Source organism: Ambystoma mexicanum, chromosome 6p (assembly GCF_040938575.1).
Source record: "Ambystoma mexicanum isolate Mex_15411 chromosome 6p, UKY_AmexF1_1, whole genome shotgun sequence".
NCBI classification, from domain to species: domain Eukaryota; kingdom Metazoa; phylum Chordata; class Amphibia; order Caudata; family Ambystomatidae; genus Ambystoma; species Ambystoma mexicanum.
The window spans coordinates 36416585-36437337 of NC_090935.1; the positions used below are offsets into that span (position 1 = coordinate 36416585).

The following is a 20753-nucleotide window of genomic DNA, read 5'->3' on the forward strand; positions in this document are numbered from 1 at the left end:
AGAAGGACATCCCATCACAGGCAGAGAAGGATATCCCCTCACAGAAAGAGAAGGCCATCCCCTCACATGAAGAGAAAGCCATCCCCCCACAGGAAGAGAAGAACATCCCCTCACAGAAAGAGAAGGCCATCCCCTCACAGGAAGAGAAGGCCATCCCCTCACAGGAAGAGAAGGATATCCTCTCACAGGAAGAGAAGGCCATCCCCTCACAGGAAGAGAAGGACACCCCCCACAGGAAGAGAAGGACATCCCCTCACAGGAAGAGAAGGACATCCCCTCACAGGAAGAAAAGGACATCCCCTCACAGGAAGAGAAGGCCATCCCCTCACATGAAGAGAAGGACATCACAGGAAGAAAAGGTCATCCCCTCACAGGAAGAGAAGGACATCCCCTCACAGGAAGAGAAGGACATCCCCTCACAGGAAGAGAAGGACATCCTCTCACAGGAAGAGAAGGCCATCCCCTCACAGGAAGAGAAGGACATTCCCTCACAGGAAGAGAAGGACATCCTCTCACAGGAAGAGAAGGACATCCCCTCACAGGAAGAGAAAGCCATCCCCTCACAGGAAGAGAAGGACATCCTCTCACAGGAAGAGAAGGCCATCCCCTCACAGGCAGAGAAGGATATCCCCTCACAGAAAGAGAAGGCCATCCCCTCACATGAAGAGAAGGCCATCCCCTCACAGGAACAGAAGTACATCCCCTCACAGGAAGAGAAGGCCATCCTCTCACAGGAAGAGAAGGCCATCCCCTCACAGGAACAGAAGGACAACCCCTCACAGGAAGAGAAGGACACCCCTCACAGGAAGAGAAGGACATCCCCTCACAGGAAGAGAAGGACATCCCCTCACAGGAAGAAAAGGCCATCCCCTCACAGGAAGAGAAGGACATCCCCTCACAGGAAGAGAAAGCCATCCCCTCACAGGAAGAGAAGGCCATCCCCTCACAGGAAGAAAAGGACATCCCCTCACAGGAAGAGAAGGACATCCCCTCACAGGAAGAGAAGGCCATCCCCTCACAGGAAGAAAAGGACATCCCCTCACAGGAAGAGAAGGACATCCCCTCACAGGAAGAGAAGGCCATCCCCTCACAGGAAGAGAAGGACATCCCCTCACAGGAAGAGAAGGACATCCCCTCACAGGCAGAGAAGGATACCTCCTCACAGGAAGAGAAGGACATCCCCTCACCGTAAGAGAAGGCCATCCACTCACAGGAAGAGAAGGACATCCCCTCACAGGAAGAGAAGGACATCCCCTCACAGGTAGAGAAGGCCATGCCCTCACAGGAAGAGACGGCCCTCCCCTCACAGGAAGAGAAGGACATCCCCTCACAGGAAGAGAAGGCCATCCCCTCGCAGGAACAGAAGGTATCTCCTCACAGGAACAGAAGGCCATCCCCTCACAGGAAGAGAAGGACATCCCCTCACAGGAAGAGAAGTACATCCCCTCACAGGAAGAGAAGGATACCCCCTCACAGGAAGAGAAGGCCATCCCCTCACAGGAAGAGAAGGACATCCCATCACAGGAAGAGAAGGCCATCCCCTCACAGGAAGAGAAGGACATCATCTCACAGAAATAGAAGGACACCCCCTCACAGGAATAGAAGGACACCCCCTCACAGGAAGAGAAGGAAATCAGATCACAGGAAGAGAAGGACATTCCCTCACAGGAAGAGACAGACATCCCCTCACAGGAAGAGAAGGACACCCCTCACAGGAAGTGAAGGACATTCCCTCACAGGAAGTGAAGGACATTCCCTCACAGGAAGAGAAGGCGGTACTTGCAATATCAGAAAAATCAGAGTAAAGGGGGTCGACGACTGTGAAAAAACGTAAATGGGCCTTCCTCGCGGGGGGAGGGGTGTAGAGTCTGAAGGGAAACATCGGCAACAGAAGTTAAATCCAAGAAAGTGGGCAAAGGCAAGAAAGTAACATTTAAATGTTACGCACAGACCGATGACACCATTGGAAAATATTCAAGGAAAGGTGGCAAGGACAACCCAATCCCAGAGAACACACCAATGGGCCTCATTAGAAGTTTGGTGGTGCCAGAAAAAAGTGGAGGTCATTTTTCTGCACTGCCAAATTACACGTTTTGGCAGAATTATCACTGGTGGAATTACTGAGTTGGAGAGAAAAAGTGGAGGGTGCTACCTCCAGCATGATGCTGCAGGTGAATCCTCCACTTATCCTCCAATAATTGGCGGAATTACCACTAGGTAATCCCACCAGTGCTAATTCTGCTGAAAACCTTCAATGGAGACCTATGGACTCCTGAAAATGGGGATTTACAACACCTACCACCACTTGTAATCAGGTGGTAAATCCGTGGGACCAAGTGGTGGTAACTGTAATTCCGTTTGGTGGTATCTCTGAAATACCACACAACTCGTAATGAGGCCCACTGTTCCGGTCAAGGAGACAGGCTTAGCAGAACTCAGTATAGCAAGTGCCATCGTCAGGGAGCTGCACGGAATTCCTCAAGTGTCCTTGCTTTCCACACTCCCGTACAATCCCTAGGTTTCCTCCTCACCCTTTTCTACGCTCTCGCAACCTATCCTGCGATAACTACGCTGACGACACATAATTGATCCCAAGACTTCTTAACGCAAAAAAGCACTTAAATCATACTTCTATAGATCAGTGGGCCTGCTTGGGAGCACCGCAACCACTTATTACTTAATCCAGAAAATGTCCCTCTCACAGGCATCCTAGGGCCTTGCCAGTGCCTTTCACCAATGCATGCAGTGGTACCAGGCACAGGAACCTGGACGGTGCCATTCACTGATGCATTCAGTAGTAACAGGCACAGGAACCTGGGCCGTGACTTTCACTGATGCATGCACTGGTAACAGAGACAGGAACCTAGGCAGTGCCTTTCACTGATGCACAAAGTAGTAACAGACACAGGGACCTGGGCAGTGCCTTTCACTGATGCACACAGTAGTAACAGACACAGGGACCTGGGCAGTGCCTTTCACTGATGCATACAGTAGTAACAGACACATGGACCTGGGCTGTGCCTTTCACCGATGCATGCAGAGTTAACAGTCACAGGGACCTGGGCAGTGCCTTGCACCAATGCATGCAGTGGTAACAGGCACGGGGACCTGGGCAGTGCCGTTCCTGGATACATACAGTGTTAACAGGCACCTGGGCAGTGCCTTTCACTAATGCATGCAATGGTAACAGACATGGGAAACTTGGCAGTGACTTTCACCACTGCATGTTGTGTTGACAGGCACAGGGACCTGAGCATTGCCTTTCACTGATGCATGCAATGATAACAGACACAGAGATGTGGGCAGTGCCTTTCACCAGTGCATGCAGTGGTAACAGGCACAGTTTCCTGGGTGGTGCCTTTAACGATGCATACAGTGGTAGCAGGCACGGGGCCTGGGGCGGTGCCTTTCACAGATGAATGCAGTGGTAACAGGCAAGTGGACCTGGGTGGTGCCTTTCACTGATACATGCAGTGGTAACAGTCATGGGGACTTGGGCAGTGCCTTTCACCGCTGCATGCAATGGTAACAGACACAGGGACCTGGGCAGTGCCTTTCACTGATGTGTGCAGTGGTAACAGACACAGGGACCTGGGCAGTGCCTTTCACTGATGTGTGCAGTTGTAACAGACACGGGGACCTGGGCAGTGCCTTTCACCAATGCGTGCAGTGTTAACAGCTAGGGGACCTGGGTGGTACCTTTCACTGATATATGCAGTGGTAACAGACACAGGGACTTGTGCAGTGCCTTTCACCGATGCATGCAGTGGTAACAGGCACAGGAACCTGGGCAGTGCCTTTCACCGATGCATGCAGTGGTAACCGACACAGGGACCTGGGGGTGCCTTTCACTGATGCATGCAGTGGTAACAGACACTGGGACCGGGGCAGTGTCTTTTACAGATGCATGCAGTGGTAACAGACATGGGGACCTGGGCAGTGCCTTTCACCGATGCATGCAGTGGTAACAGACACAGGGACCTGGCCGGTGCTTTTCACTGATGCATGCAGTGGTAACAGACACAGGGACCTGGACGGTGCCTTTCACTGATGCATGCAGTGGTAACAGACACTGGGACCGGGGAGGTGTCTTTTACCGATGCATGCAGGGCTAACAGACACAGGGACCTGGGCAGTGCCTTTCACCAAAGCATGCAGTGGTAACAGACACGGGGACCTTGGCAGTGACTTTCACCGCTGCATGCAGTGGTAACAGACACAGGGACCTGGGCGGTACCTTTCACTGATATATGCAGTGGTAACAGACACGGGGACCTGGGCAGTGCCTTTTACCGATGCATGCAGTGGTAACAAGCACAGGAACCTGGGCAGTGCCTTTCACCGATGCATGCAGTGGTAACAGACACAGGGAGCTGGGTGGTGCCTTTCACTGATGCATGCAGTGGTAACAGACACAGGGACCTGGGCAGTGCCTTTCATCGATGCATGCAGTGGTAATAGAGGCAGGGACCTGGATGGTGCCTTTCACTGAAGCATGCAGTGGTAACAGATACAGGGACCTGGGTGGTGCCTTTCACTGATGCATGCAGTGATAACAGACACTGGGACCAGGGTGGTGTCTTTTACCGATGCATGCAGTGGTAACAGACACGAAGACCTGGGCAGTGCCTTTCACCAATGCATGCCGTGGTAATGGAGACAGGGACCTGGACGGTGCCTTTCACTGATGCATGCAGTGGTAACAGACACAGGGACCTGGGCAGTGCCTTTCACCGATGCATGCAGTGGTAATGGAGACAGGGACTGGGCGTTGTCTTTTACCGATGCATACAGTGGTAACAGACACGGGGACCTGGGCAGTGCCTTTCAACAATGCATGCAATGGTAACAGACATGGGAAACTTGGCAGTGACTTTCACCACTGCATGTTGTGTTGACAGGCACAGGGACCTGAGCATTGCCTTTCACTGATGCATGCAATGATAACAGACACAGAGATGTGGGCAGTGCCTTTCACCAGTGCATGCAGTGGTAACAGGCACAGTTTCCTGGGTGGTGCCTTTAACGATTCATACAGTGGTAGCAGGCACGGGGACTTGGGCGGTGCCTTTCACAGATGAATGCAGTGGTAACAGGCACGTGGACCTGGGTGGTGCCTTTCACTGATACATGCAGTGGTAACAGTCATGGGGACTTGGGCAGTGCCTTTCACCGCTGCATGCAATGGTAACAGACACAGGGACCTGGGCAGTGCCTTTCACTGATGTGTGCAGTGGTAACAGACACAGGGACCTGGGCAGTGCCGTTCACTGATGTGTGCAGTTGTAACAGACACGGGGACCTGGGCAGTGCCTTTCACCAATGCATGCAGTGTTAACAGCTAGGGGACCTGGGTGGTACCTTTCACTGATATATGCAGTGGTAACAGACACAGGGACCTGGGCAGTGCCTTTCACCGATGCATGCAGTGGTAACAGGCACAGGAACCTGGGCAGTGCCTTTCACCGATGCATGCAGTGGTAACCGACACAGGGACCTGGGGGTGCCTTTCACTGATGCATGCAGTGGTAACAGACACTGGGACCGGGGCAGTGTCTTTTACAGATGCATGCAGTGGTAACAGACATGGGGACCTGAGCAGTGCCTTTCACCGATGCATGCAGTGGTAACAGACACAGGGACCTGGCCGGTGCTTTTCACTGATGCATGCAGTGGTAACAGACACAGGGACCTGGACGGTGCCTTTCACTGATGCATGCAGTGGTAACAGACACTGGGACCGGGGAGGTGTCTTTTACCGATGCATGCAGGGCTAACAGACACAGGGACCTGGGCAGAGCCTTTCACCAAAGCATGCAGTGGTAACAGACACGGGGACCTTGGCAGTGACTTTCACTGCTGCATGCAGTGGTAACAGACACAGGGACCTGGGCGGTACCTTTCACTGATATATGCAGTGGTAACAGACACGGGGACCTGGGCAGTGCCTTTCACCGATGCATGCAGTGGTAACAAGCACAGGAACCTGGGCAGTGCCTTTCACCGATGCATGCAGTGGTAACAGACACAGGGAGCTGGGCGGTGCCTTTCACTGATGCATGCAGTGGTAACAGACACTGGGACCGGGGTGGTGTCTTTTACCGATGCATGCAGTGGTAACAGACACAGGGACCTGGGCAGTGCCTTTCATCAATGCATGCAGTGGTAATAGAGGCAGGGACCTGGATGGTGCCTTTCACTGAAGCATGCAGTGGTAACAGATACAGGGACCTGGGTGGTGCCTTTCACTGATGCATGCAGTGGTAACAGACACTGGGACCAGGGTGGTGTCTTTTACCGATGCATGCAGTGGTAACAGACACGGGGACCTGGGCAGTGCCTTTCACCAATGCATGCAGTGGTAATGGAGACAGGGACCTGGACGGTGCCTTTCACTGATGCATGCAGTGGTAACAGACACGGGGACCTGGGCAGTGCCTTTCACCGATGCATGCAGTGGTAATGGAGACAGGGACTGGGCGTTGTCTTTTACCGATGCATACAGTGGTAACAGACACGGGGACCTGGGCAGTGCCTTTCACCAATGCATGCAGTGGTAATGAAGACATGGACCTGGATGGTGCCTTTCACCAATGCATGCAGTGGTAACAGACATGGGGACCTGGGCAGTGACTTTCACTGATATATGCAGTGGTGACAGACACAGAAACCTAGGCAGTGCCTTTCACCAATGCATGCAGTGGTAACAGACACGGGGACCTGGGCAGTGACCTTCACTGATATATGCAGTGGTAACAGACACAGGGACCTGGGTGGTGCCTTTCAGCGATGCATGCAGTGTTAACAGACACAGGGACCTGAGCGGTGCCTTTCACTGATGCATGCAGTGGTAACAGACACAGGGAGCGGGCCGGTGCCTTTCACTGATGCATGCAGTGTTAACAGACACAGGGACCTGGGCAGTGCCTCTCACCGATGCATTCAGTGGTAATGGAGACAGGGACCTGGATGGTGCCCTTCACTGATGCATGCAGTGGTAACAGACACAGGGACCTGGGCGGTGCCTTTCACTGATATATGCAGTGGTAACAGACACAGGGAGCGGGCCGGTGCCTTTCACTGATACATGCAGTGTTAACAGACACAGGGACCTGGGCAGTGCCTCTCACCGATGCATTCAGTGGTAACAGACACAGGGACCTGGGTGGTACCTTTCACCGATGCATGCCATGGTAACAGACACAGGGACCTGGGCGGTGCCTTTCAGCGATGCATGCAGTGATAACAGACACAGGGACCTGGGCGGTGCCTTTCAGCGATGCATGCAGTGTTAACAGACACAGGGACCTGAGCGGTGCCTTTCACTGATGCATGCAGTGGTAACAGACACAGGGAGTGGGCCGGTGCCTTTCAGCGATGCATGCAGTGTTAAAAGACACAGGGACCTGAGCGGTGCCTTTCACTGATGCATGCAGTGGTAACAGACACAGGGACCTGGGCAGTGCCTCTCACCGATGCATTCAGTGGTAATGGAGACAGGGACCTGGATGGTGCCTTTCACTGATGCATGCAGTGGTAACAGACACAGGGAGCGGGCCGGTACCTTTCACCGATGCATGCAGTGGTAACAGACACGGGGACCTGGGCAGTGCCTTTCACCGATGCATGCAGTGGATGTGTTGTGATCTCTGCCGTGCATAGAAATTAATCTGATCCACAGGGATAAAAGTACAGATCCCCAAAGACGGGCTTTATCATGCCTAGCACGTGTCAGGACCCCCATGCGGAAACAGGGCTACAGAGCGACCATGTGGGGTGTGCACGCGGTCTAAAGTATCAGTCAGAAAAAGACAGACCCACCGAAGATCGCAGGGACCCTTTCTTCTCCACGGCGACCACAATTTAAGAAGACGTTATTTGTAGGGTACACGTGTATCCTATGTGTTGCAATCGTGATGGTTTCCGATAAGGTCGCTAAATATTGGAATATGTGCACCTTCATCCAATTTCTAGGAAGACCCACACATTTCATGGTAATATTTACCCCCAACATAATGTGTCATAGCAGGAGGCAAGGGAGGCAATGGCTGAGGCAGACGCAGGTGCAAGCAGGAGGAGGTAAGGGAGGCAATGGCTGAGGCAGACGCGGGTGCAAGCAGGAGGAGGTAAGGGAGGCAATGGCTGAGGCAGACGCGGGTGCAAGCAGGAGGAGGTAAGGAAGGAAATCGCTGAGTGCAGATAGGAAGGTCAGATCATTGGAAACTCACAGAAATACAGATTCATTGGGAAAACATTGGAGGATCCTCCCCGACTGGGCCCATGTTTCCCTCTCTAGCCTGTGACCCTCGTGCGTGCCCCCTCTCTCCACATCCTTTCAAGTGTAGCCTCAATAGGCTCTCCTTCCAAAGGTGTCCATATTATTGTCCTATTTCTGAATCTAATTGCCTGACAGCTACGTTGGCACCCATTGCATACATCCATTCAATTGCGAACAAACTAGATATGTTACAAAGTCCAACATCTTCTTCTCTAAATATTCAGATAGCAACATAGGTGGTAGTTCCTACAGCCAGCCCTATACACAGTGCTGAGCCTATGTATCCCTATACATAGTGCTGATCCTATGTATCCCAATACATAGTGCTGATCCTAGGTATCCCTATACACAGTGCTGATCCAATACATAGTGTTGATCCTATGTATCCCAATACATAGTGCTGATCCTAGGTATCCCTATACACAGTGCTGATCCTAGGTATCCCTATACACAGTGCTGATCCTAGGTATCCCTATACACCGTGCTGATCCTATGTATCCCTATACATAGTGCTGATCCTATGTATCCCAATACATAGTGCTGATCCTAGGTATCCCTATACACAGTGCTGATCCTATGTATCCCAATACATAGTGCTGATCCTAGGTATCCCTATACACAGTGCTGATCCTATGTATCCCTATACACAGTGTTGATCCTATGTATCCCAATACATAGTGCTGATCCTAGGTATCCCTATACACAGTACTGATCCTAGGTATCCCTATACACAGTGCTGATCCTAGGTATCCCTATACACAGTGCTGATCCTATGTATCCCAATACATAGTGCTGATCCTAGGTATCCCTATACACAGTGCTGATCCTATGTATCCCTATACACAGTTTTGATCCTATGTATCCCTATAAATAGTGCTGATCCTAGATATCTCTATACACAGTGCTGATGCTATGTATCCCAATACATAGTGCTGATCCTAGGTATCCCTATACACAGTGCTGATCCTATGTATCCCAATACACAGTGCTGATCCTAGGTATCCCTATACACAGTGCTGATCCTATGTATCCCTATACACAGTGTTGATCCTATGTATCCCTATAAATAGTGCTGATCCTAGATATCTCTATACACAGTGCTGATGCTATGTATCCCAATACATAGTGCTGATCCTATGTATCCCTATACATAGTGCTGATCCTATGTATCCCTATACACAGTGCTGATCCTATGTATCCCTATAAATAGTGCTGATCCTATGTATCCCAATACATAGTGCTGATCCTATGTATCCCAATACATAGTGCTGATCCTAGGTATCCCTATACACAGTGCTGATCCTAGGTATCCCTATACACAGTGCTGATCCTAGGTATCCCAATACATAGTGCTGATCCTAGGTATCCCTATACACAGTGCTGATCCTAGGTATCCCTATACACAGTGCTGATCCTAGGTATCCCTATACACAGTGCTGATCCTATGTATCCCAATACACAGTGCTGATCCTAGGTATCCCTATACACAGTGCTGATCCTATGTATCCCTATACACAGTGTTGATCCTATGTATCCCTATAAATAGTGCTGATCCTAGATATCTCTATACACAGTGCTGATGCTATGTATCCCAATACATAGTGCTGATCCTATGTATCCCTATACACAGTGCTGATCCTATGTATCCCTATAAATAGTGCTGATCCTATGTATCCCAATACATAGTGCTGATCCTAGGTATCCCTATACACAGTGCTGATCATATGTATCCATATACACAGTCCTGATCCTATGTATCCCTATAAATAGTGCTGATCCTAGATATCTCTATACACAGTGCTGATGCTATGTATCCCAATACATAGTGCTGATCCTATGTATCCCAATACATAGTGCTGATCCTATGTATCCCTATACACAGTGATGATCCTATGTATCCCTATAAATAGTGCTGATCCTATGTATCCCAATACATAGTGCTGATCCTATGTATCCCTATACACAGTGCTGATCCTATGTATCCCTATACATAGTGCTGATCCTAGGTATCCCTATACACAGTGCTGATCCTAGGTATCCCTATACACAGTGCTGATCCTAGGTATCCCTATACACAGTGCTGATCCTATGTATCCCAATACACAGTGCTGATCCTAGGTATCCCTATACACAGTGCTTATCCTATGTATCCCTATACACAGTGTTGATCCTATGTATCCCTATAAATAGTGCTGATCCTAGATATCTCTATACACAGTGCTGATCCTATGTATCCCAATACATAGTGCTGATCCTATGTATCCCTATACACAGTGCTGATCCTATGTATCCCTATAAATAGTGCTGATCCTATGTATCCCAATACATAGTGCTGATCCTATGTATCCCAATACATAGTGCTGATCCTAGGTATCCCTATACACAGTGCTGATCATATGTATCCATATACACAGTCCTGATCCTATGTATCCCTATAAATAGTGCTGATCCTAGATATCTCTATACACAGTGCTGATGCTATGTATCCCAATACATAGTGCTGATCCTATGTATCCCAATACATAGTGCTGATCCTATGTATCCCTATACACAGTGCTGATCCTATGTATCCCTATAAATAGTGCTGATCCTATGTATCCCAATACATAGTGCTGATCCTATGTATCCCTATACACAGTGCTGATCCTATGTATCCCTATAAATAGTGCTGATCCTATGTATCCCTATACACAGTGCTGATCCTAGCTATCCTTATACACAGTGCTGATCCTAGGTATCCCTATACACAGTGCTGATCCTAGGTATCCCTATACACAGTGCTGATGCTATGTATCCCTATGCACAGTGCTGATCCTATGTATCCCTATAAATAGTGCTGATCCTAGATATCCCTATACACAGTGCTGATGCTATGTATCCCTATACACAGTGCCGATACTATGTATCCCTATACACAGTGCTGCACCTAGATATCCCTTTACACAGTGCTGATCCTAGACACCCCTATACACAGTGCTGATCCTATGTATCCCTATACACACTGCCAATCCTATGTATCCCTATACACAGTGCTGATCCTATATATCCCTATACACAGTGCTGATCCTATGTATACCTATACACAGTGCTGATCCTATGTATCCCTATACACAGTGCTGATCCTAGATATCCCTATAAAAAGTGCTGATCCTAGGTATTCCTATGCATAGTGCTGATCCTGTGCATTCCTATACATAGTGCTGATCCTATGTATCCCTATGCATAGTGCTGATCCTATGTATCCCTATACACAGTGCTGATGCTATGTATCCCTATACACAGTGCCGATACTATGTATCCCTATACACAGTGCTGCACCTAGATATCCCTTTACACAGTGCTGATCCTAGACACCCCTATACACAGTGCTGATCCTATGTATCCCTATACACACTGCCAATCCTATGTATCCCTATACACACTGCCAATCCTATGTATCCCTATACACAGTGCTGATCCTATATATCCCTATACACAGTGCTGATCCTATGTATACCTATACACAGTGCTGATCCTATGTATCCCTATACACAGTGCTGATCCTAGATATCCCTATAAAAAGTGCTGATCCTAGGTATTCCTATGCATAGTGCTGATCCTGTGCATTCCTATACATAGTGCTGATCCTATGTATCCCTATGCATAGTGCTGATCCTATGTATCCCTATACACAGTGCTGATGCTATGTATCCCTATACACAGTGCCGATACTATGTATCCCTATACACAGTGCTGATGCTATGTATCCCTATACACAGTGCTGATCCTAGACACCCCTATACACAGTGCTGATCCTATGTATCCCTATACACACTGCCAATCCTATGTATCCCTATACACACTGCCAATCCTATGTATCCCTATACACAGTGCTGATCCTATATATCCCTATACACAGTGCTGATCCTATGTATACCTATACACAGTGCTGATCCTATGTATCCCTATACACAGTGCTGATCCTAGATATCCCTATAAAAAGTGCTGATCCTAGGTATTCCTATGCATAGTGCTGATCCTGTGCATTCCTATACATAGTGCTGATCCTATGTATCCCTATGCACCGTGCTGATCCTATGTATACCTATGCATAGTGCTCATCCTATGTATCCCTATACATAGTGCTGATCCTATGTATCCCTATACATAGTGCTGATCCTATGTATCCCAATACATAGTGCTGATCCTAGGTATCCCTATACACAGTGCCGATCCTATGTATCCCTATACACAGTGCTGATCCTAGTATCCCTATGCATACTGCTGATCCTGTGTATCCCTATGCACAGTGCTGATCCTAGATATCCCTATACAAAGTGCTGATCCTAGGTATTCCTATGCATAGTGCTGATCCTGTGCATTCCTATACATAGTGCTGATCCTATGTATCCCTATGCACCGTGCTGATCCTATGTATACCTATGCATAGTGCTCATCCTATGTATCCCTATACATAGTGCTGATCCTATGTATCCCTATACATAGTGCTGATCCTATGTATCCCAATACATAGTGCTGATCCTAGGTATCCCTATACACAGTGCCGATCCTATGTATCCCTATACACAGTGCTGATCCTAGTATCCCTATGCATACTGCTGATCCTGTGTATCCCTATGCACAGTGCTGATCCTAGATATCCCTATACAAAGTGCTGATCCTATGTATCCCTATGCATAGTGCTGATCCTAGATATCCCTATACACAGTGCTGATCCTATGTATCCCTATGCACAGTGCTGATCCTAGATATCCCTATACACAGTGCTGATCCTATGTATCCCTATGCACAGTGCTGATCCTAGATATCCCTATACACAGTGCTGATCCTATGTATCCCTATGCACAGTGCTGATCCTAGGTATCCCTATACACAGTGCTGATCCTATGTATCCCTATGCACAGTGCTGATTCTAGGGATCCCTATACACTGAGCTGGGCCTATGTGTCCCTATGCACAGTGCTGATCCTATGTATCCCTATACACAGTGCTGAACCTATGTATAAGGCAGGTATGGGCACACTCAAGTCTTCGTCTGAGACCTGCAAGTGCTCGGACCCTTATGGGAACTAAACAGGGGTCAGAGTTCACAGGAATGACACAGAGAACGAGAAGCATGTGTGCAACGGCATGCCAGCTGGGGGCTCTGTCCAAGGTTCTTATTCACACATGCCTCTAATCTGACCAGCCACTGCTCTTTTTGTTTTTCAGCCGCTGCACATTGTAGAAAATACAATGTATGCTGAGGTGATCTGCTCTGCTTCCCAAAGTGCTGGAAGTTCATCCATTCCAGAAGTTTGCTACGCTGACCTAAAAGATTCAATGCAAGTAAGACGCGCCAGCGCTTATTCCCATCACCGGCGTAGCGGGCTCTCCATTCTATATGAAGGGTTTGCCGGTGCTGTGTGGATTGTGGAGCGTAGCTCCTTATGTTACGCTTTGCCTGTGAGTCCTAAATGGTGGTGAGAATCCCCTTCTCAATCACCCACACCCACAGAGACCTGAATACTGTAGAGGGCTTTGTTCCAGATGCAGTCATTGTGATCAGTGCCCTCAGTCGCTCTTCTCATTTGACCATTGAGAGTGAACGTCTCATATTGCAAGATCCACTAGACTGCCCAACCAATGTTCTGAAGCCATGCCGTGTGTGCATCAGTGTAGTTGGTAAACCGTGCTAACTGTACATAAGGTATGAGTAATCACACACAATGCTTTATGTGTATACTTTCACACAGCCTTCAATGGTCATGGAGACATGCCTATCTGGTTTGTGTTGGTGCCGAGGTACACATGTCACAAATGATGGCTGCATGACGTTGCAGATTATGCATGGATTGTATTTACCAATGATAGCACCTGTGGCAAAATTAGTATAGCCCCGCCTAATCAAGGTGTCTCATTTGAATTGTGGTCAATTGTGTATATGCGTCGCAATCCTTGAGCCAGCGGGTCCTGTCCTCAGCCGTGCCTGGCAGGCAGCACCCTAGTCATGTTTAGCCTTTGCCCCAGATGGGTCCCCTACTTTACCTTGAAGTCCAGGAACGGGAGAATGCATCAGGGATACACACACTGCTGTGATCTCCGAGGGTCACTTTGCTTCTCCAGGTCAGGGTTACACCATGTGCTCTGAGTCAGTATGCAGATAAACTCACATGATGCCATGTGAGGGCTCCACGCCTGATATCAGCCTATGATCATTTTCAGGGAGTGTAGGGTTCAGCATATCCCCCATCCCTGATTGAGATCCAGCGTGAGTTCCTGCAGCCAGGCCTAATCCATATGGAAACATGTCTGTGACATGAATGTTTAAACAACGGGCGCCTGGTTGATGCCTTGCTCTACCCAGGAAGGAACACTTATATCAAACACAATTGAGCAAGGACATGTAAACCCCAGAACCACGCAACACTACTTCCTGACAGTCAGTGTACACAACAAAATGCAAAAATCTGACAGCTACTTTAATTCAGATTCAACATATATAAGTAGACAGTAAGACATACAACTAATAGAGGTCATCATGGAATACTCAAAAATACAAGGACATGTAGACGTTGTATACAAATAGAGGAAACCAAACATAAATCATTCAGTTGGCAGTTTAACAATTACATTTCATGTTTATCAATACAGAGAATAACACAGCAGAATGATAAGGTAATTGCAATATGTAATGCACAAACAAGTAACAAGATGGATATATGAAGTATTGGGTCAACACAACTGTGTTTCGGCCTCGGGGCTATCTTGAGTAGCTGTAATTGGGTCGGCCTTCTTCAGGTCAGGGACAACAGGTATACATGGGAGATCCTATGCTTTCTGTCAAAGGAAATGGTACTCGGAGGCTCTGTCTAGAGAGCACGAATAATAACCGCTCACCTCCCCCACCACTCCCCCCCCCCCCTCCCTTGTGAAAGTCGCTGCCTGACTCCATCCTTCTCCGGCTGTAACAATGGAGTAAACACACAAACGGCCTTGTGATGCTTCTTCGCATGTTTGTTTTGGCACCGTTTTCCCTGACAGCTCGTAAGCTCTCGGGCTCCCCTTGGCGACACTGGCACGGTTACAGCTGCCAAGTGCCCGCTTGATACGTATGCCACATTCAGGAGGCATAGAAGGCCATACTGTTGGGTGCCTGTTTGGAGCCATAGGAGCCAGGGGCCAGGAACTCTGCCCTTACCGCTCCAGGCCCATATAACATCAGGTGCAGCCAACCCTGGATTCGGGGAGTCACCTCCAAATTTATGACCGCTGGTTGAACGAGCGTTTGGACATTCTCGAGAAGAACGTTGGCGTCCACACACTTCGCTATCTGCAGGAACCTCTACGGAGAAGCTATTGTTTAATATAAGTGAACACAGCGTACAATTTAAGGAAGAGACGCACAGCCTTCCATTGCATGAATGAAGAATATATTTTTGTTACTCCTGATGAAGACGTCACTACACTAAAGTATATACGTCGAAACCGGTCGAGTTTGGACTAAGATGAGGTCGTGGTCAGAAAACTCTGGGACCCATCTTAATTGCCTAGGCCACTGATGTCATCTGCTGTGGCCCGTCAAATTGATTTCATGTTCTTTCTATAAATCTTTCAGATAAATTAATTATGATGAATTTTCTTATAGATTTTATGTCGTATATTGATTGGTGTTTAGTATGAATGGTTTGTCTAAATGGATGGATGAGGTTGTATGCTTGGATGATTGAATAAGATGATTTTTATTATATAGATGTGTCTTTTTTAATAAAAGTTGTTTCCTGCTATGTAAATTGTTATTACAAGTGCAGATTTAATCATGATTTGTTTGATATATTAAATTAGTATCAGGTTTAATAAAATCCTTGATACCTTTATTTTTGAATTGTTTCCTTTGGATGTCTTTCCGCTATCTAAAAAAAGGAAATGGACAGAACATAGTGTCAGGAGTTTGAGGGGTTGGACCTATAGTTGCATAAGTACTAATGGCTATTTTTGAATTATTTATTAAGGATGTCTGTCGCAAGAGACTATTTTCTAATGTTCACGGTGCTTACCGTAGTCAAAGTGCACAAGGGCCCCTTATTCTTAATGCAAGGTCGATGCTCAGAAATTCTGGTCTTTATTGCCCTCATTGTCTTGCCCACGTATAGCAGGCCACACGGACATTCGATGGCGTAGATGACCTGCTTTGTGTTGCAGTTTGTGTGATCCTTGATGATCCACGTAATTTTCTGATGGTGGAACACTTTCTTCATCTCGGTAAATTGCCATACTACACATTTTCCACAGCGGTCATGACCTTGTACCGGTGGAAGATTCCAAAGTGTTGTTGGTGGGTGCGTAGGTTCTACATAGGTATGCACTAGGGCAGATTTGAAATTCTGGTATCTCTTAAATGCAAACAGTGGTGTTTTGTTCAATGTACCAGTGTTCTTGATGAAATGCCAATGCTTTTTAATGGTGTTCCTCGTCAGGTTTCTTAATGGACTGTATATAGTTACCATACAAGTCTGCCTTGTTCATTCTTAGTTTTCTTGGTAAGGCAAATCTCTCGTGAATCATTGTTTTTTTCAATCCACGTACTACAACATGGTAAGAACCATTTCTCGTGCTACCATTAAGTAGCCATCTTTGAATTAGATAACCTCACATGTGGTCTTACGTTAGTGCATGGCCATTTTGTCTCCATAGACTTAACACATGTTTGAACATGTCGGAATCACCACTGCACATGTAGTGAGGATCCCTGAGCTCAGATTGTAAGCCTTTTGGCTAAGATACGCGTGATGACTGAATCAATCATACATCACTCTGGCATAGGTTTGGTAAGATTTTTCGTCCTTCCTTTACCCTTATCATTGGTAAGCCATAACCTATAGTGAGCCACACTTTCTCTGATGTCCATGTTTGGTCATCTTTCGCAGACTGAATTTTCCCCAGAGTATTTCCTCCCCAGTGTCATCTAAAGACGAGGACTCTCACATCCAGTGCACTTGTGCTCTTTGACTACAGTAAGCACTGTGAACATTAGAAAATAGTCTCGCGCGACAGACCTCTTTAATAAATAATTCATTAATTGCCATTAGTACTTATGCAACTATAGTTTCAACCCCTCAAACTCCTGACACTATGTTCTGTCCATTTCCTTTGACGGAAAGCATAGGATCTCCCACGTATACCTGTTGTCCATGTCCTGATGAAGGCCGACCCAATTACAGCTACTCAAGATAGCCCCGAGGCCGAAACACAGTTGTGTTGACCCAATACTTCATATATCCATCTTGTTACATGTTTGTACATTAAGTATAGCAATTACCTTATCATTCTGCTGTGTCACTCTCTGTAATGACAAACCTGAAATGTAATTGTTAACTGTTAACTGAACGATTCATGTTTGGTTTCCTCTAATTGTATACAACGTCTACATGTCCTTGTATTTTTGAGTATTCCATGCTGACCTCTATTAGTTGTATGTCTTACTGGCTACTTATATATGTTGAATCTGAATTAAAGTAGCTGTCAGATTTCTGCATTTTGTTGTGTACACTGACTGTCAGGAAGTAGGGTTGCGTGGTTCTGGGCTTTACATGTCCTTCAATTGTGTTTGATATATGTGAAATTAATGTGCCCGTACATGGTCATGGCTTTGGCAGCTCAGGATTACCAGGGACTGCTCAATGCAAGACCAGATAAGAACAGTAAGGAAGGATGTCAGACATCGAGGCCTTAGCTCAGGACTGAGGTCATGGCCTCTGAGGCAGAGCAAGAAAGGATTACCAGAAATTATCCAGGGTGCAGCTCGTCACTGCTCCGCTCAGCGCACTGTGTCAAGGAAGCTTGCGTCAGCCCTGCTATAGTATCCAAGTGTTGAACGCCAGATGCCTTGACACCTCTGCCGAGGTCAGGGCTGCTGAGGTGGATTAGGAAGATCCTAAGGGAGGATTCCTAGGGTATGTCCAGTGCCGCTCCGCTCAGTCTACACTCAGGAGGAAGCTTGTATCAAACCTGCTGAACTTCAGATGTCTTGATGCCTGTGCCGAGTTCAGGGCTGCTGAGGTGGATTAGGAAGATCCTAAGGGAGGATTCCTGGGGGATGCCCAGGGCTCGACGCAGCGCTGCTCCGATCAGCGCACTGTGTCAAGGAAGCTTGCGTCAGCCCTGCTATAGTATCCAAGTGTTGAACGCCAGATGCCTTGACGCCTGTGCCGAGGTCAGGGCTGCTGAGGTGGATTAGGGAGATCCTAAGGGAAGATTCCTGGGGGATGCCCAGGGCTCGACGCAGCGCTGCTCCGATCAGTGCACTGTATGGAGGAAGCTTGTATCAGAACACCTGCAGAATCCAGATGCTGAACGCCAGACGCCTTGACGCCTGTGCCGAGGTCAGGGCTGCTGAGGTGGATTAGGGAGATCCTAAGGGAAGATTCCTGGGGGATGCCCAGGGCTCGACGCAGCGCTGCTCCGATCAGTGCACTGTATGGAGGAAGCTTGTATCAGAACACCTGCAGAATCCAGATGCTGAACGCCAGACGCCTTGACGCCTGTGCCGAGGTCAGGGCTGCTGAGGTGGATTAGGAAGATCCTAATGGAGGATTCCTGGGGGATGCCCAGGGCTCGACGCAGCGCTGCTCCGATCAGTGCACTGTATGGAGGAAGCTTGTATCAGAACACCTGCAGAATCCAGATGCTGAACGCCAGACGCCTTGACGCCTGTGCCGAGGTCAGGGCTGCTGAGGTGGATTAGGGAGATCCTAAGGGAAGATTCCTGGGGGATGCCCAGGGCTCGACGCAGCGCTGCTCCGATCAGTGCACTGTATGGAGGAAGCTTGTATCAGAACACCTGCAGAATCCAGATGCTGAACGCCAGATGCCTTGACGCCTGTGCCGAGGTCAGGGCTGCTGAGGTGGATTAGGAAGATCCTAAGGGAGGATTCCTGGGGGATGCCCAGGGCTCGACGCAGCGCTGCTCCGATCAGTGCACTGTATGGAGGAAGCTTGTATCAGAACACCTGCAGAATCCAGATGCTGAACGCCAGACGCCTTGACGCCTGTGCCGAGGTCAGGGCTGCTGAGGTGGATTAGGGAGATCTTAAGGGAAGATTCTCTGTGGTTGTCCAGGGGAATCTGACAAAGCAATAGACTGAGCCGTGCACTGACGGGGGCTACAATTCAGCCCATAGGCAGGTCAATGACTTTGGTTGTGTCGGTGCTGCAGAGTGAAGCCTGTGGGAATTTACAGCAGTCAGGGTTAGCCCTTTACCCCGTCACATTTTCCGGTGGCCTCAGGATAGTCTTACCGCGACTCCAGGGAGGTTGGGTGAGGCCTTTTGCACGGTGAGCCTCCCTGGGCTGTCTTTCAGCCACCAGGCCTTAATGCTGTGTCTCTGGAGACCTGCTTGGAAGCAGAACACAGGGCCTTTCTTGGGCCCCCTCTATTTTATATGGCTTTCAGTGTTTACCCCACCAGGGGCGTTTCTTCTGAAGGGGCATCATATCCCTTGAGGGATTGTAACATTAGCCCCAAGGACAACTGGTGGCCATCCCCTCTTTTCTCCTCGACTTTAACTATTGATTTTTATTTTCGTCTTTGTTAATATTTTATTTTGTTTTCTATGACACATCGCTGTACAGCTCCCTTCCAGCGCCAAGAAGCCACCTCAAAGGCAAAGGAGTGCTCTATCACATATACAGTCCAATGTAATATATTGCTCACAGAAGAAACCGGGTGATATTAATAATGATTTACTGGAATACACTGTGTTTGCCTCAGAAAGATAAAAGACTGAGAGTGCCCTGCTAGGCTTCTAACCTGTGGACTGCACGTTGCACTCAGGCAAAGCCACATAATGTAAATCATTACAGTACGATTTGCATTGCACATGAAGTGCAGGTTCTTGTCAAATAACTTACATTTAGATGCACACATGGGTGCATGTATAAATGGTGGAATACATGGGTACCTATAGTTTATATATTTATTAACTATTAGGAAAATTACAGTGTGGGTGGAAGTAGGTAAACTACTCATAAATAAAACATGTATTTCAATTGCAGATACTGCATGGAATAGCATAATGCACACTGAATACGGTGACACGATGAAACATCCAACAGGCACATATAGATCTGATTACAGACTATCTCTCAACCTGAAGAAGGCAGAGAAATTGTGGCTTCCGCCGAAACAGTTTTTGACAGCTGTCCGATTTTTAGGGCGTAGGAGTTAAAATAGTGCTGTAACTCAGCCTGTGTGGGGAAAGTGCACATCCACCCCCTATTGTCGTCACAACCTCAGAGGAACTTTTCCAACTGTAGGGAACTTTGGGTTTACAGAACGGGCCCGGGGTGGCGGTTATTTACATGAGTAACACTGAGGACAAACTAATGCAGAGATATTTTATGCACAGGTAATTTGATATTAATGTATGAAGTGTGGTACTGATGTGGAGATGTATGTTTCCATGAGTTATGTTATGTTATATGGCTTTTGTATGGT

The 20753-nt window shown here is 47.9% G+C and overlaps 1 protein-coding gene across 2 annotated transcripts in view; it reads left to right on the forward strand.

Annotated features, from left to right (window-relative positions):
- Positions 1–20753, forward strand: part of LOC138511174 (CMRF35-like molecule 5) — a 262104-nt gene that overhangs the window by 226925 nt on the left and 14426 nt on the right. For both annotated transcript variants that reach the window (XM_069626681.1, XM_069626682.1), the window contains exon 6: positions 13490–13606. In XM_069626681.1, coding sequence (XP_069482782.1) covers positions 13490–13606 — 117 coding nt within the window. The remainder of the gene's footprint in view (positions 1–13489; positions 13607–20753) is intronic.